The sequence below is a fragment of the Equus przewalskii genome, chromosome 7, assembly GCF_037783145.1.
Source record: "Equus przewalskii isolate Varuska chromosome 7, EquPr2, whole genome shotgun sequence".
In the NCBI taxonomy this organism is placed as follows: domain Eukaryota; kingdom Metazoa; phylum Chordata; class Mammalia; order Perissodactyla; family Equidae; genus Equus; species Equus przewalskii.
Genome location: NC_091837.1, coordinates 21,327,232 through 21,346,051, shown reverse-complemented (window position 1 = coordinate 21,346,051; position 18,820 = coordinate 21,327,232). Strand labels below are relative to the sequence as shown.

Genomic DNA, 18,820 nt, shown 5'->3' with positions numbered 1-18,820 from the left:
AACTGAAACCAGCACAGTAACTGCCCATGAGGAGCACGGCAGGGACGGGGCAAGGGCTTCTCTCTTCTCCCTATGAGCTTGGATGCGCTACCTGAAGCTTCAATCCACGGGCATGTATTTCTCTGATACAATTTTTTCTTTTAATTTAACAAAAGCGTATCAGGGAAAGGGAGGATTCCTCAATGTTTTCCCATTATTCTGGGGATAAAGACCTAAATTCTTTAAACAGCTGGCAAGTCTGTTAAAAAACAAACAAAAAAAAGCTTTCCTGACAATTTAATTATGAGCGCATGTTCTAGTTCAATCTCTAGCAGATCAATTCAAAGATTCACTCTGGTTGGCACATTTTATAAGAAACGATAATGATCAGAGAATACTGAGAAACTAAAGAGAAAAAGAAAAGAATGTGTGGTTAAAGGTTATGAGACTCCTGACTGACAGTCAGCTGGTGGGATGGGTGACTGGTTTCCCAGAACAAGTTTTAACCCCATTAAAATTTATCAGAAAATTGCTTGTGGTTTTTTTTTCTTCAGGAATGCTAATTTCTTCCCAGAAGGAATACGTAAATTACATCACGGAAAAAAAGTTTTGACACAGACCTGGCTTGGGGCAATTTTTTCTCCTACAACTCTCACCAAATCCTCTCTAGACCAGCTCTGTCCAATAGAAGTTTCTTCAATGATGGAAACATTCTATACCTTTGATGTTCAAGACAGTAACCACTAGCCAGCTACATTGGCTAAGGTGGCTAACTGAAACGTGGCTAATGTGACTGAGCAACTAAAGTTTTAATTTTATCTTATTCTGACTAATTTAAAGAGCCACATGTGGCCACTGGCTACTGCACTGGAACAGTATAGCCTAGACTACCAAGGCTCCCAGTCTCTTCCAGCCCCAAGCTCTCCTTCTCTCTGCGTTCCAGCCACTCTGGCCCACTGTCACTTCCTAAAACAGGAATGCTTGCTCCTGCCACAGAGCCTTTGCACTTGCAGTCTCCTCTTCCTAGAATGTTCTTCCCTCCCTTATTTCCCAACTTCTTCATCTGGTTAACTACTACTTTTCCTTCACTACCTAAAATTACCTTGCCCACTTATTTGCTCACTTGTTTATGGCTAATTTTTTGTCTCTCCACCACCACCACGACCCCAACCTACCCACCAGCCAGAATACAAGCTCCATTTGAGCAAAGATCCTGCCCACCTTACCCATCTCTGCATTCCCATCACCTAGATATAACACTGCCTGGCTCTCAGTAGGCATTTAGCTAATATCTAATGAATAAATGTCTTCTCACAATTTTAATTGTCATCTCTCTCGGAGACTCCCCATATCTATCTATAGACCCGATCTTGCTACTGTAATTAACTTCCAAATTTCCAAGAAGTCCCATGAGCCTTCCTACTTTAAAAACCCACTGTCCACACATTAGCTATTGTTATCTCCACTCTATTGTCAGATTAACCTCCAGAAAGTTTGGTTTTATTTGTGTCAGACAACTCCAAACAAAGAAACCTTCAAAGACATCCAAAAGAAAAATTGGTTTCAAGGCAACAGCAAACACACTGTACACACTCCAAGTTTCTTAGGTCCTTTGAAAAACAGTATAAAGAGAAAGGAAATAGAAATGTCTCTGGAAAGACACAAAATGAGAAAGTGAAACTTACCACAAGTTCAAAAATGTCCATGAAGACAGAATGCCCCTTAGGTGTTTTCTCATTCAGACTGGCAGGTGACCAGATCCAGTAGAAGTAAGTGCCATCTGAAGAAAGGTGCACAGTGCTCACAGTACTGCCAACAGGGAGGTGATTGGCTGGCATTGGTACCATCTGGCACACCTGGACACAAAAGGAGAAAAACTTCATTTACATGACATACAAATTCTGATTAATTCTATCATTTCATTGTCAATGCCATTAAGTTCAAAATGAGAATTCAATAGGCTTCCTGATCAAAATAAAACTGATATGTATCTCTAAGAACAATATATGAAAATTACACGACAAAAATATAAAAGTTCATATAATGAGCCATGCAACAGATAAATAGGATTCTTGAGATTAACTGAAATTATATTTTAATAGGAAAAAGTATTTACTAAACACTTTGAATCTGCTATTCATGTGTGTTTTATCACTTACTAAAAACAAAGTTTTAGGGGCCGGCCCCGAGGCCAAATGGTTGGGTTTGCACACTCTGCTTCAGCGGCCCAGGGTTTCACCAGTTTGGATCCTGGGCACAGACATGGCATTGCTCATTGAGCCACGCTGAGGCAGCATCCCACATGCCACAACTAAAGATATCAACTATGTACTGGGGGTGCTTTGGGGAGGAAAAGGAAAAAAAATTTTAAAAATCTACAAAAACCCCAAATTTTTAGAGAAATAGTACTTTTTGAAAGTTCCTTAGTAAATGAATTTCAGACTAATTAAAGGACAGGAATTGTATCTTATTTATTTTTATATCCCCAGCACCTAATTCAGCACCTAATTCAGAGCCTAACTCAAAGTTATTTAATAAATATGGAAGGAGGGGAAAAAAGAGAGAAGTCAAAAGGAAGACAAGAGGGAAAGCAGAAAAGAGGGAGAAGGGGAAAGGAGAAATAATTTTGAAAAAAATGAAAGCACATGCAAGATCCTAACTTAGCACATGAGGGCTTGGTGAAATCCACCAAGTCCATTAGGGGAAAAAGACAAACACCAATTCTCTATATTAGACATGAAGGCATGTGTTTCCAATACCAAACATTATTCATCCACAATGAATAAGCTTTACACCATTTCATATTAAATGTGTAGTTACACAATAATTTTTACTGCCAGAGAAAAGCACTTAAAATGAGAGAAAATGAGAACCAAGAAAACTACTAAGTTTTTTTTAAAAAATCCAGGAGTAGGAACAGAACTGAAAATCCCAAAATAAAAATAATTAGAGAAGGTCAGATGCCTTCAGGGAACAGTAACAATGACCTTCAGCTACTCCCCCCCTTTTGGTGAGTCACTAGTTTTCCTAAGGTTGCTTTGGACCCTTGAACTCATATCATATGAACTTTTTTCCAGACTTGTTTTGTCTACCTCAAAAATAAAAATTCATTTAGTTGCTACAGCCACACTTCAAACTTGTAGTGCCAAGAAATTTAGAGAATTGACAGCTACTGATTGGCCTAATCTACCCCCAAATCGCTCCCAGGGCACATATTTAGTGAGTGACAGCACTGCTTTCTTGGACAATGTAAACTGACATTACTTCAAATGTAAACCATGTTCCAAGATTTAACATCTGTCTAACTCCCAGGCTTATAACTCTATTTCAAATAAATATAGGAGATGTTCTCATCTATCTGCATTAGTAATAAGAAATGAAGTCAACTGGGCACCTATTTGTTAATTCATTCATTTTATCCATCCAACAATTACTGAGCACCTCTGGAGATACAGTGACGAACACGACTCATCCTCGTTCTCCAGGAAAGGCATAGCTGAGTGACAGACAAAAAGAGATGGAACATCCTACTTAATTTCTAGATGTGACTACCCGCAGGGCACTCACTCCACAGATGGTAACTAACTGTTCAGTCCAAATTTGGTTGAAAAGCAGAAAGTTGTAGTGTAAAGAGCTCAGACTCTAGTGCTGAGCACCACAGGTTTAAGTTCTCATGCTGCTACTATTGGCTGTGTGGCCTTGGGCGAGTGACTTAACCTGTCAGAGCTGCATTTCTCCCTTCAACAATGAACACTTACTGAGTGCTTACACTGTGCCTAGCATCAATGGCTTTGTCTGTAAGATGAAAACTGCCATGGTTACACCTTACAGGCAGGGAAAGGAAATATATGTACATTGCTGAGGCCAGGCGTGGCACAGAGAGACACAGATAAATGGTAGTTACTATTACTATTCTCATCAATCAAATGCTAGGCACTGTGCTGCCTTCTAGGGACAGAAAGAAGAGTAAGACAGGGTCCAGACCTAAAGGTGTGCATGGCCTGGGGGAGGAGTTACATACAAGAGCAGGTAATTTCAGTATAATTAGCAAGTGCTGTGACAGAGTGCTGGGAGAGCACTACAGATGAGCTCTTAATACATAACCCACAGCAATCTTATCTAAACTCATTTCAAAGCTCCCATTCCCACAGAAAGTCTGTTTAGAACAAAATGAATAGGGAAACGATGCCTTCCCAAAATAGATCTGGCTGAAAAAACAAAAAGCCAGGGGCCGGCCTGGTGGTGTAATGGTTAAGTTTGTGTACTGCACTTTAGCGGTGCAAGGTTTGCAGGTTTGGATCCTGGGCACAGACATACACACCACTTATCAAGCCATCCCACATACAAAATAGAAGAAGACTGGCACAGATGTTAGCTCAGCGACAATCTTCCTCAAGCAAAAAGAGGAAGATTGGGAACAGATGTTAGCTCAGGGCCAATCTTCCTCATAAAAAAAAAAAAAGCCAGTATTTATAACACTTTGACTCTCTAGAATTTTCTTTAATATCATAAAAAAAAAGTTCAGTATTGGCCTTAGAAACTCTTAGAGAGGGCCTGGCCCCGTTGCCGAGTGGTTAAGTTCGCGCACTCTGCTGCAGACAGCCCAGTGTTTCGTTGCTTCGAATCCTGGGCACGGACGTGGCACTGCTCATCAAACCACGCTGAGGCAGCGTCCCACATGCCACAACTAGAAGGACCCACAACAAAGAATATACAACTATGTACTGGGGGGCTTTGGGGAGAAAAAGAAAAAAATAAAATAAAATAAAATCTTTTAAAAAAAATTTGTTAAAAAAAGAAACTCTTAGAGAACACATTCACTCAGATCATGTGGGAAAACTCTAAGACAACAGAGAAAAAACAGAATGCCCAAATGATGACAATTAGAAGGCTGCCACTCTGGCAGGAAAATACATCAGCTGTATTATTGTTACTTCTGATGTCAGGAACTTCCCCTACTGTCTCCAAAATATTAAAGACAATGCCTTGGTTTGGTTTTCTGTTTACCTGAAGGGTATTCTGGTCAATGACCTGGAAAAGGGAGTGAGGCTTATTATCAAAAGACGCAGGCCGGTGGAGAAGCCTGCCGCTGCCAAAAGCAATCCATCCTGGTTCCAGCTCCTCATTCCGGCAATACACAAAACCCCTAGGGAAAAAGAAAGGTATACAGGCTGAGTCACTGGGCTGTGTCTGAAACCCACAACAAGCTACAGCAGGCATAAACAATATTTTCAACCTAATTTTTTCTTTTTGAGGAAGATTAGCCCTGAGCTAACACCTGCTGCCAATCCTCCTCTTTTTGTTGAGGAAGACTGGCCCTGAGCTAACATCTGTGACCATCTTCCTCCACTTTATATGTGGGACACCTGCCACAGCATGGCTTGCCAAGCAGTGCCATGTCCGCACCCGGATCCGAACTGGCGAACCCTGGGCTGCCGAAGCGGAACGTGTGAACTTAACCATTGTACCACCGGGCCAGCCCATTTTCAACCTAATTTTAAAAAATGACTAAGTATGCAAAACATCTGAAAGACAGTGAATATATTACATTAACTTTGGGACTGACAAACTATGGTGAATATTAATTTTCCACAACGAATAAGAGAGGAGACAAAGTTGAGGAAAAGATCTAATTAAATACATATAGGGATCTCAAAATGTGGTTTCTTTTGGCAACAATTCATAGATCCTACATCCCAGCTGAAAATCACTGCCAATCCAATGTCAATTCAAGTACAAAAAGACAGAGCTAGAAAAATGTCCATTTATCAAGATGGAGAAGTCAATGGCATTGCTAGAGAAATCATGGTCATAAGGAATTTCTCGCTGGAAACAATGACCTTAGGCTACCAAACTCTTCAGAGTCAAAACAAAACTGAAATGTGTTAACACAGTGAGAGCGGGTAAGTGGCAGTAAAAGCAGAATCATGTGAATTTGTTCAGACTTATTAAGTCACTAGTCAGTCTCTGGGGAGTCAGCATGCACCCCCAGGGGTCTTCCTCACAGCAATTAACGTCAGGAGGAAAATGCTCCAGCCCAATCATTCAGCAAGCGGCACGCAACTGACCTGAGAGTGCCATGTAGTCCAGACCCCAGCTTGCTTAGGCCTCTTCCGACTGAGTTAGTAGTATAGAGGTACAGGCCGTCCGCAGTGAGACAGCGCCCCAAGTCAGCATCTGAAACCGTTTTTCATAGGTAAATCGCACACAGGCTTTTTCTAATGAAATGAGAAACGTGCTTTCTCTAATGAAACAGCCACTAGGAGGCTGAATGAAAGATAATCTCCCACTACGAAAATGAGTGCATCAATGTGACTTCCAGGAAAGATGGCCTGAAGCCCCCAATCCACGTGGCATCAGGACGAAGATCAGGGAAAGAGTGCAGATAGTTACCAGCAGGAGGACCTGGTTCAGCCAGCCAAATGCTTTTTTCTTTCATTTTTTAAACAGCAAAAATACTGAGTCAAGTTTACACATCCCTTCTTCTAATCTAAAATGACTAGGAGTACAGTATTTTCAACTAATGATTTTGTAGTAAGAAAGCTATGAGCTTTCAAGAACCTGGGGCACTTACTAGGTGACGCTGGCCCTCTATGAACTTCAGACTCTTCGTTTGTAAGATGGGGATAATAATAAGTACCGCAAGAGGCACTGTGATAGTTAAATGAGATGACACAGGTAATACACTCATACTGTTCTCTGGTACAAAGCCAGTGCTCCATGAGCAGCAAATAATATTATGTTGATATACTAATGATTTGCATTGAATGAAAATCTGCTTCTGTGGATTTTCCACCCAGAGATCCTAATTTTAGTTTCTGGAGCCAAACAGCATAAAAGTATAATATCTCTTCTATTTGAAAACAGCAACTATGTTTCCCCTTAGCTATATCTTCCCCAAGCTAAAATAAACAGTATCTCTCTCTATTATAGTAAATAGTTTACTAAATTATATTCTAAAGAACTTCCTTAAAAAGAGAGCTTATATTCTAAAGAACTTGCTTAAAAAGAGAGCTTATGGATAAAACTTTCAGTTGTTTATTTTCATAATCATTCTATTCACTGTATGTAAATGAAGTGTGCCTACTACTTGTCCTCCTAGTTGGAAGAAACCCAATGTCACAGCACTCAAATTAGTACCGAGTATGCTGTTATCTTAAAAATTCAGTCTACTAATCCGAGACAACTGGGACCAGTTCCCAGTTGGTTCCCAATTAACGTTGGTAACCATTTCTAAAATATTAATTTCATGCCTTAAATATTTTAAATTAAAACTTATAAACATACATTTATTCAAACCCTTTAGATTAAGGCCCAAGGCCTTTTGAGTATGGGTCTGACGGGGAGCGGCAGTGAAGGGACAGACTAAACAATAAACAGGACTAGCCCAGAGCTGATACCTGTGGAACTGAGTGACGAGCATACAGGGTTTATTACAGTATTCTCTCAACTTCTGTATATGTTGAATGTTTCCAAATTAAAAGTTACGATTTTTAAAAAAATTATTATAAGAAAAACATCCCGTAGCTAGAAGCAAAACCAAAGGTTCAAAAGGGTGAAAAGCAAACAGATCAGCTTAACACCATCATCCTCAGCAAGAAACCATTCCAAGGGAGAAACTAAAAGGAGCGAAGGGAGAGAAGCACGAAAGGAGCTTTGGTTTCGTGTGAAGGTGTAAGTCTCAGCCCATGATGTTTCAGAACTTCTAGGGTACTGCAGACTTTGGGCTTCTCCTGCTGACTCTAGTTGAGGCAGTAAAGGTGATAAATCATATTTAAAAGTCTTCCCCAGTCCTCTGACCACTCTCACATGACAATCTAGAAGAAACAGTGAGAAGACTAGGAGAAGGCATGGGCCCTGGGACGAGAGCTGCAAGGGTGGCCTGTGGCCTAGACAGTGCCCCACACCCTCACGGCTGCCCAGGAAGGTTGCCCCCCGATCAAGGGTATGAAATGAAAGGGTGGGCAGAATAGGCTCTGAATCTCACACCTACTTCACACCAAATTTTTAGAGATTCACTTTGTTGAGTCTTTCTAAAACATTCAATTATTTTATGGAAACCATTTCCTGGGGTTTTTAAAATTCCTATTTCATCGGCTACGTAATATTTAATGACATAATCACAAGAACAAGCACCAATTACAATAACAAACAGGTCTGGGAGCACAGTGGACTCTTGGCAAGGCTGTACCTCCACAGGTGGGAGCAGCAGTGCACAGACCGCCGAGAAGAGCCTACTGGCCCCATGGGTTTGGTGTGCCACAGTACCAGTCAGTACATCTACCAAGTGACCAGAGAGGCCTAATTCATCTGGCAAGTCAGTTAAGTGGAGGTCAATTAAGAGAGCTTCTGCTATTTGCGCTGAGATCAGAGAATAAACTGGTATATAATACTTGTGAAAACCGTGTAAAAACATTTAATCTGGCCCACTTTGTTTAAAGGAGATACTTAACAATTCAAATTATGCGCCCTTGAATAATCTCATTTTTTTGCTTTTAGGACAGGAGGGTTCATCAACACACACAATAAAGTCCAGAAGAAACAGTATCAGGCAGCAAGACATGATACTCTATTCGTGGACATAAAAATCCAACTTAAGGCCCCCATGCCCAAAGGCCCATGAACCGATTTCCGTAATTCACGCCTCCTTGGCAGGAGTGTAGGGATGAAACCTTTTCCTTGCGAGAGTAAAACCTATCCATTTTCTTACCTCACTGAGTATCAGCTTTTATACTTTTACTGATAAAGTAGACAATGAGCACACTGTATAGGAACTTTGAGCTCTTAATTAAAAGGAACCCAGAGTTATATCTAAATCGTTTGCCACAATGATCTAAAACCATTCTTTTTACATCTTAATTTCAATCACAAAACCAAAACCATTAGATTACCTTTATTTTCAGAACTGGAGCCAGTGTTGCTATCTGGTGCAGGCAACATGTCTTCATACCCCCATGATACTATGTGTTTGCCACCAAGCAAACAGGAGGGGGATCCAGGCCCCCCTTCCAAAAGCAATAGCCTAAAAGGAGAGATGGAGAATCACAGAGACACTGAGACTAACCCTTTCAGCAAGGAAATGAAAGTCTACCCACCATCTCAAAGGGCAGAAAACTACAACAGTTTCACACAAATATTATACATCTGCAAAGATATTTCAATATACTTTCAAATTAAAAAATTACAAAGCAGTGCTTATAGAAATGTTATAATAAAATTACAACTGTGTGTAAAATGTATATATTTTATATATGCAGGTGTTAGGGGGGTATCAATTGAGAAGCACATATACGAAAATATTAGGAGTAGTTATCTTTGGGTAATGAGTTTATGAATGATTTTCACTTTCCTCTCTATACCTTAACATATCATCATCCCAAAATCTACAATAAGAATTCATTACAAGCTATCACATTTTTAAAAACTGAAAAAAATAAAAAGTGAAAAATACATGCTCTAGGAACACTTTCAAATAATGAGACATACAAAATTCCTACTTAAGAAAATGAATGATAATATATTTATTTAAAAATATGAATCATTAATTGATAAGAGTTTAGAAATCTACTTGATAAGAGAGGCTTTCGCACAAATCTCCCTTGTGGAGAAGGAGGGTAAGGATCCGCAGTGGCGACTTACCTATACAGGACATCGGCTACAGGCAGGGACCCGAGATCAGTCTGTTTCTGTAATAGATGGACTGTATGGACAAAAGTTTTCAATGATCCCCTAAAAATAAAAGGGGGAACAGAAAATCATCAAAGTTGAAAAGTCAAATAATAAGGTTGTTAATGCTGATTTTATTTAACCACATGGGAAGATTCCAAAATGTGTCTATCTGCTTCTGCCAATCAGAAGATGTGTTGTACAAAATGTACTTGATTCTCACCTATTACCACTGGCTCACATAAAAACGTACTCTGTGAGTAGCAGCAGGCCAACTATGATGTTCTTGCATTTGGAAAGGTAAATAATTTTCCCTTAACACAAAAGTTCAAATCATAAAGCTCAAGCACAAAACATGTGGCTATTATGCTTGTATCCAATCAAGTCATTCTCTAGGCTAGGGAGAGATTTCACAGGAAGAGGTTATATTAAAAGTCTAACAAGTATTTCCAGGCTTAATTTTTTAATATCTTTGTTAGGTTCATTCATTTTACGTAACATCTCACCGAACCCCATCACATGAAATATGACGGAAAGGAATACATTCAAATAATTAATACTTTATGCTGAGAGGTGTTCCTTCTGCTTCTCCTACTGTGAAGTATGCAACTGTAATACTGGCAGAGCTCACCAGTGCCCCATTTGCTTTTGGTTCCCAAGACTTGAGGCTCTGAGAAGTCTGTAATACAGTCAGCAGGAACTAAAAGAAAGTACTTTTAAAAGGCACCAGACTTAGCTGGCCAGATCCCAAGTACAAATCACCATAAGAACATTTCCTGAACCAAATGATCGCCTGTATCAGATGGACTGACTTCAGATCACTGCTTTATTCTCTTAGCCAAGGCTTTGACTGCCAGGTATCATATGCCTAAACCCCAAAAGAAATGGAATACCTAATGCTGGACCAGGCAGAGCTGGAGTCCTCCTCTTAAGTGCCCCTTTCATTATCTCTGTTGTTCAAAGAATCAAAACCAAAGAACAGTATAAGGCAAGGAGGCAGCAGACAGGGTATAAAAGCACAAGTTGGGAGCCAGAATGCACGGGCTCTGAAACCTGGCTCTGCCCATCACCAGCTGCACCATCTCAGTCTTGTCATCGAACGCCTACGATTTTTGCTTCTTCATCTGTCCAACAGGGATACCTCCCTGGAGAACAGTGAGGGTAAAATAAAGGAGCCAAAGCACACTGCACAGTCTAAAACTAAGTCAACTACTAGGTATTATTACCTGCCAGACACAATCAGAGTTTAAGAGTACAACTTAAACTCCTTCCATGACTCCTAAGCCCCTACATAATCCGGGCCCTGCCAACCTCACCTCCTGCCCCTCTTCTCCTACCACCACAATCCAGCCACCCTGCCCACTCTGCTGTTCCTCAGCTGCCCCGGGCACACACAGAGCGTCGGAGCTGTGCCACTCGCTGCTCCTCTTGCCTAGAACTCTTTTTGGCATAGCTGGCTCTTTCTCATCATCCAAGCCTCAGTTCAAAGGTCCCCTCTTCAGTAAGGCCCTCCCTGGGATCTCTAGCTAACGCTGTCCCCCACCTCCACTTCGTCATTCCCTATCAAAACACCCTAGTTTGTCTTCTTATAGTGAACACATCTCTCGGAAATTATCTTAGACGTGTATTTGCTGCTAGTTGTCTGCCTCTCTCACTCTCTTGTAAACTCTGCAATTTTAGGGACCATCTGCCGTGCTCACTGCTGCATCCCCACCGCCTGGAAGAACACTTTGCACATGGTAACTGGGCAATAATTATTTGCAAAATGAATCACCCTGAGTCCATTCACCTGCAAGGTTAGAGACCAGGAATCACTACATCCCTAAGACCTAGCAAGGCTCCTGGCACATCAGGGATGTTTGGTAAATGCTAGGTGATTGAATGAATGAACATCTTCATAATTTTTTGGAAAAGTTGCTTTGTCTTTGAGAGCATCAATCTCAAAAGTTTCAATGTATGCCTCTAATAACTTCATTAAAGGGGATGATGTAACACTGAAAAGCATGTGACTTCTGAGGTAAATACAGTTCAGAACAAGGTGATAATATCAGCAATAGAATATAGGAACCATCTAAAAGAAAACACTCAAGAAGAAGAAAATAAAATATTCACCCCAACATTTCTGCTGAACGGAATTTGGAATCTCAAGAACATGAAACAGTATCAATAACCATGTGTGGCTCACACTGAATTTGGGCACATAATAAAAAAGTGAGTTTTATGATCCCATGTTCAATAACTTAAAACGTTTTAAACTAAAGAGTTGATGATTATTCTGAACATCCTAAATCTGTTAAAAGATAGTCCAATCTAAAAGCAAACTTTCTCAAAATTTTGCATTAATAACAAAACTATTTAGGGCTCAAAATTATCTTCTGCCTATGCAAAAAAATAAATAAACCCAAAACAAAGCCTCTACAGGGAAACTTATTTCAGTACCACCCAATAACGTCTCCAGAATTAAGCTCATGTCAGGATTTCCACTATCAACTACAGTCTTCAGGGATCTAAAACTAGGCTATGACAGTTTGCTGAGGGTAAAGAAATTGACAATAAACACTGGTGCCATTTTGTCTTAAAAACAGGCTGAAATTCAATCATTTGAAGGTCAAATCTGAAACCAAAATAGGAAAAGAAGCTTTTATTAGCTAAGAAATTCAAAATCCTCCAAGAATTTTTCCACTTATGCTTTGTTAAAAAACGGAAGAACACAATCAAAGAAAAAATTCTGAAGGGAGAGGTCACTAATCTGTCACTAATCCGTCAGACCATGATCCTAACTGGTCTCTAGACAAGGAGCTTACACGAAAGCAAGGGTAGTAAACTTGTTTCTCAAAAATATGTGCCAGTCATCCGGCAGGTTACTGGGCAGGAGGATGCAGAAATCCTCTCCTGGAAAACTAACTCTAGGGGCTGGCCTGGTGGCGCAGTGGTTAAGTTTGCATGTTCCACTTCGGCGGCCTGGGGTTCACCGGTTTGGATCCCGGGTGTGGACATGGCACCGCTTAGCAAGCCATGCTGTGGCAGGCGTCCCACATAGAAAGTAGGGGAAGATGGGCACGGATGTTAGCTCAGGGCCAGTCTTCCTCAGCAAAAAAAAAGAGGAAGATTGGTGACAGGTGTTAGCTCTGGGCTAATCTTCCTCAAACAAACAGGAAAGTAACTCTAAGCACATTTCCTACTGAGAGTGAATCAATAACATCAATGAAGGACAGCACACTATTAAATTTTGATATATACAGAGAGATCCTTCAATTAAATTAATGGAGGCATGCATCAGGGTCCAGAAGTATAATTTGTGACCAAGTCTGTGTGACTGAGTCCAGGTAAGTAAGAACCCACTAACTTGCTGATACACTCCTTATAGACACATATGAAAAAAGTTAAAAGCTCTATAAATTTTTTGATCATCCTTCCAGGAGAAATACAGATATTACATCCTCCACTAACTAACTCCCTGATGTAGAACACTAATCCATCTAAGAGGCGAGTAGATAATGGCAAGGGTTGACTCTCCATTTCAAGCTGTTTAGGCTGTTATCACGGTATAGCAGAAAGCAAAAACTTGAACTTGGGTTCCAGTTCAGGCTCCTGGTGCCAAGTTTTGGTGAAAGCATCTCACGCACTGTCAAGGCTGTGAAATTCAATATTGAAAACAAAGAAGGACTTCTGAATGTTAAGACTTCCATCAGATATGCTTGCCCTCATATTCACTCACCCAGCCCAGGCAGCAGCAATCACAAGGTCACCAAGTGGCACATTTGATTTTCCTTACCTGGCACATGCCAAAGCCACCAGGGCAGCAGCAGCATTTTCTTTTTGCTTGTGTGGGATGTGTCGGCCCGTGTCAGAAGTCTCCTCTAGCCAGGAGCACAGCAAAGTTTCAATCCCATTGAGACAGTCAGCAGGCTCCTTGGTCAAGCTCAAAGGCTGGCAGTCGCGAAGGCAGTTCAATAGCACCTCAGCAGTTATGTTACAGAGAGAGGGGTCTGTTCTACTCTGGGACTGAATAAGGGGGAAGACCAGCAGCAGCCCCATCCGGGATGTGAAGGGCGCTTGCTCAGGTTGCTGCAACAAGCCCTGGCGTTTGAGCAGAGCCAAAGTTTCTTCATCACCCGAACTCTCCCTCTCATGCTGTTCTTCCAAGGCCAGCTGGCGCTGGGCGTTCCACAGTCCTCGCAAGGCATTCAGGCGGTACTCTAGCAGGCGGGCATAGGCGTTGCTCTGATTCCCACAAACAGACCGCAAACGTTCTGCTAATTCCGTCGGGTTCTTGGTCTCAAATGTTAAAATCTAAAATAAGAATAAAGAAGCGGTTGGTAGGTATTGCTTTCACCATTGCTTTCATGGATGGAAGCAAATATATCCAATTGTATCTAAAAATGGTCCACATCAAAAGTTATTTTAATTGTGACCAAATATGAAAACAAGTACTGTGGGGCCGGCCCCGTGGCCGAGTGGTTAAGTTCCCGCGTTCCACTTCAGCAGCCCAGGCTTTTGCCAGTTCGGATCCTGGGCGAGCACATGGCACCAATGATGAGGTCAGGCTGAGGTGGCATCCCACATACCACAACTAGAAGGACCCACAACTAAAATATACAACTATGTACTGGGGGAATTTGGGGAGAAAAAGCAGGAAAAAAAAAATGTGCCGTAAAGTCAGGTATTTGCTGATGGAGACTTTTTTCCTGGCAATTCTGCTAATGCTCCTAATAAAATTGGAATTAGAGACCTAATTGAAAGAACCCAAATCATAAAAGAAAACAGTTAAGTGTGGAAGTCAGAAATTAATTCCAGTAACGTAGAAAATTGAGGTATAAATTTTTATTAAATGCTCTTGAGTTATAAACGTCTCTATTACCACGTGGATTATCAGTGAAAACTGAACAAAATTTTATCCTCAAAACCTAATATCCCAGGGCCAGCCCCATGGCCGAGTGGTTAAGTTGGCGCACTCCGCCTCGGCAGCCCAGGGTTTCACCGGTTCGGATCCTGGGCGTGGACATGACACCACTCGTCAGGCCACGCTGAGACAGCATCCCACATGCCACAGCTAGAAGGACCCACAACTAAAAATACACAACTACATACCAGGGGGCTTTGGGAGAAAAAGGAAAAATAAAATCTTTAAAAACAAAACAAAACCTAATACCCCTACTATTAAATGATTGTTCATTGTTCTTTGATTTTGAATAACACTCTAATCTTACTACTGTGAATCCATTATTTCAAATGGTGACATGGTACAGATGTATCCAGCTCACACTGATACAGGAAGCACCACTATCAGGAGGCTTTCTCTAGATTTTCAGCAGCTGGACAAATAATAAACCCATGAAATCCTCAACCAACTAAGAAAGGAACCAGCTCTCAAGAACCAAACTAAACTTAGATGCAAAGAGTTTATGTATGTAAATTTGCCTAGGTTAAAATGAACAGACTGTCGTTACCAACAAACAAAGCGGACACTCTAGGGGCAAGCACATTAAAAGACATTATCAGGTGCCAGAGGTGTCTGTTCTCAGTACACCAGAAAGTGAGGGTGGGAAGAGGCTTGGAATACAAGCAAAGAAAATTCTGGCAAGTTGTTGGCACTGACATTTAAAAAGGTCACAGTTCACTTTACTTCTCTCACAAACCCGCAAAATACTTTCTTTTACCTCAAATTTTGCCCTTAAACTGTCAGTCCAATAAAACGACAAGAACTTCCAGAGTAATGTAAACACTATAACTGTCTGGCCTAGCTATTATGTAAGTCGCTGAACTCAACTGAAAAAATGTTCAGTTTGAAAACAACAAATCCCAATTCAAAAAATTAACTACAGGGGCCTGCCCGGTGGCGCAGCGGTTAAGTGTGCACGTTCTGCTTCTCGGTGGCCTGGGTTCGCCAGTTCGGATCCCAGGTGTGGCCAAAGCACCGCTTGCCAAAAGCCATGCTGTGGTAGGCGTCCCACATAGAAAGTAGAGGAAGGCGGGCACGGATGTTCGCTCAGGGCCAGTCTTCCTCAGCAAAAAGAGGAGGATTGGCAGTAGTTATCTCAGGGATAATCTTCCTCATGAAAAAAAAAATAATAACTACACATGTATCTCATTTAACTGATTTAAAAAAATGTTCATAGTTAAAAAAAAAAAGGTAACCAATTCAAACTCAGTGCCAGCCTGTCAGATCAGAAATAACATCTGAATGCCATAAAATTTCAACCAACAACTTAGCAATAAAAAGAAACAAACTATTGATACACACAAGTTCAATAAATCCCAATGGCATTTTGTTGAGTGAAAGAAGTCAATTTCAAAAGACTGCATCTGTATGATTCCATTTACATAACTTTCTGGCAAAAAATAAAACTATAGTGATGGAGAAGAGATCAGTGGTTGCCAGAGGTTGGGGGTACAGGGAGGGTGTGACTACATAAAGACAGTTTGAGGGAGTTTGGAGGGCAAAGAAACTTCCGTATCCTGACTGTGGTGAGGGTTACATGAATCTACACGTGTGTTAAAATTCAGAACTGTACACCCAAAATAAGGTCGATTTTACTGTATGATAATTTTAAAATAAAAGGGAAAAAAATTCCAACAGGCTATAGTTGTATTCAACTAGGTATCACTGGGTAAAGCCATACTGCAAGTCACATTATTCAAAATAAGAAGTAGGGATATTTTTACTTAGTTTTTAATACAACAGGATTGAACAAATAATGATTCTTTAAATGTCCTTCACCATCAAGTCGTATAAAACTGTATTTTCCTACCTTTTTGTCTAGATTCAGCAAACACAAATTACCCTTTTGATTAATTTTCACATGGCAGCAGATAAAGTAACTCAAGTTCCTTAAAAAATGACCACATTTCAAGGGCAATCATCTACCCTGAAACTGTAATCATACCCAAGGAAGCTAGATGGCTTTTTTCTTTATAGGATCTCCCCCCAAAAATCAGTAACCAGCCTCCAACATTATGATCAACAACCAAAGATTATCGAGATATTTTTTAATGTTGTGAAAAAAAATCACAAAATTTTAAATTTGATCATCTTCTCAATTATGAACATCTAAACAAGAAATTCTGTCGCATTCTTAAAAGCTTTCCAATACTGACTTTGTGATTTCCAGCCAATACAATTCTCTGATATAAAATACATATATACATTTTTCCTTATGGCACAGTGATCAGCTACCTATGCTATACGAAGCAACTACTAAAAAATTCAACACAGGCTTTATTGGACTCAAGAATCAAAGATCAACTCAGTAACACTAAACCCAACTATTTATTTTTATTATCAATCTCAAACAAAAGTGATTTTGAAATATGATATTTCCTCATTCATAAAATGATGTGCATAACAGAATCTGTAGCTAACTCCAAATATTAAGATTGGCTGGGAAAAAAAACACCTATTTCTGCATTTTTTCCGATGATTCTTTTTTTGTGTGTGAGAAAGAGTGGCCCTGAGCTAACATCCGTTGCCAATCCTCCTCTTTTCGCTTGAGGAAGATTGTTGCTGAGCTGACATCTGTGCCAGTCTTCCCCTATTTTATATGTGGGAGGCCGCCACAGCATGGCTTGACTAGCAGTGCTAGGTCTGCGTCCAGGATCCGAAACTGCAAATCCCAAGCCGCCAAAGCGGAGTGCACAAACTTAACCACTACGCCACGAGGCCAGCCCCTCTGATGATTCTATTTTTACAAGCGCTTCAGTTGTATTTTTAGCATTCCACTTGAAAGACAAATATTTTAAAAGGATTTGAGTTATAATATAATTAACTACATATTATATAATATACACACTTAAGTGACTATGTTTATTGATTTATCGATATCTAAAGCACATTATGCTTTCAGAAATCCATTAGACTACTCAGCATTATCCATTTCAATGGCCCCTTATGAAACCTAAGAACTGTCTGCCATGCTGCTGTTTTTTAGAATTTGAAAGTTTGAAGGTCATGGCCTAAAATCATTTCATAAAGACATCATATCTTTGGGTTTTAGTAAGTCAGCTATGGAGGATCTATTCTGGTACTTATAAATATTAAATGATTCATCTCAGATCCTCATATAAAACCACTGCTCTCAGTAACTGCTCTTGACCAAGAAGATAAAAGACCAAAATGTCATTATAAAATTAATTTTTTTTCTTTAAAAAGGAGAAAAGCTATTTAAGGAACAGGGTAGATCCCTGTCACCCTTAATCAGAAGGAAGGGTCATTAACTGTACTTTATTGATAATGCCAAAGTCACCCCAATCAAGGGAGTGACTTTTAAAGCAACTCGTAGCCTTAATTCTTATCATACATATGTGTTTTTAAGCTAAAACAACAACAATCATTCTGGAAAGCTAACATAACATAGGCAAAATATTCTTTGCCAGCCAAATCTGGCTTTGAACAAGACTCCACTATCTGAAATAAGAACAGTTACAGAGGATCATATCATTTTAGCCAATTTCTTTCCATTTCCCATCTGTGAAAATGCAGAACACACACTTGCCAGCTATGACGTGAAACATGAAATGTCAACATGCATTTCACATAAATATGGCAGTAAGAATAAGCATATAGAGGCTTTTGAAGTAGGATAGATACATATAAGGAAATTAACTAGACTAATAATTAGCAGAAAAATCAAGTTTACAGTAGGAAGTACTGTATTTCCCTAAATGTAAATATCAATTTCCATCTACTTTGCTGCTCAGAATAGCAGAGAAATAATTCTCTAAAACAATCAAGAAAGAAGCTAAAAGATATATTAGAGCATACTTCTGAAAAAAATAGAAAGTAACCCCATTTCTAAGAATTTATCCTAAAGAAATATTCCAGAAATAAGAAATGCACAGAGATGTTCACTGCAGTCCTATTTATCATAGTAGAAAAAGTAGAAGCAATCTCAATGTTCAATAGAGAAGTGTTCAATTAAACTATATCACAATGGAATATTATGCAATCACTAGAAAAGTAATTAAAACCATACAATAAAAAGCAGTATAAAAACTGTGGGGCTGGCATGGTGGCAGAGCAGTTAAGTGTGCACGTTTCGCTTCTCGCGGGCCAGGGTTCGCCGGTTCGGATCCCAGGTGTGGACATGGCACCACTTGGCAAAAGCCATGCTGTGGTAGGCGTCCCATATATAAAGCAGACGAAGATGGGCATGGATGTCAGCTCAGGGCCAGTCTT

The 18,820-nt window shown here is 40.1% G+C and overlaps 1 protein-coding gene across 14 annotated transcripts in view; it reads right to left on the bottom strand.

Moving 5' to 3' along the window:
* Positions 1-18,820, bottom strand: part of HECTD4 (HECT domain E3 ubiquitin protein ligase 4) — a 185,114-nt gene that overhangs the window by 118,773 nt on the left and 47,521 nt on the right. For 13 of the 14 annotated variants that reach the window (XM_070628847.1, XM_070628848.1, XM_070628850.1 and 10 more), the window contains exons 2-7: positions 13,421-13,938; positions 9,619-9,708; positions 8,871-9,001; positions 6,048-6,156; positions 4,987-5,125; positions 1,665-1,835 (exon numbers count right to left, since the gene is read on the bottom strand). In XM_070628847.1, the coding sequence (XP_070484948.1) occupies positions 1,665-1,835; positions 4,987-5,125; positions 6,048-6,156; positions 8,871-9,001; positions 9,619-9,708; positions 13,421-13,938 (1,158 nt within the window). Of the gene's footprint in view, positions 1-1,664; positions 1,836-4,986; positions 5,126-6,047; positions 6,157-8,870; positions 9,002-9,618; positions 9,709-13,420; positions 13,939-18,820 lie in introns of those variants that run through there. The other variant, XM_070628859.1, reaches the window with a different exon arrangement.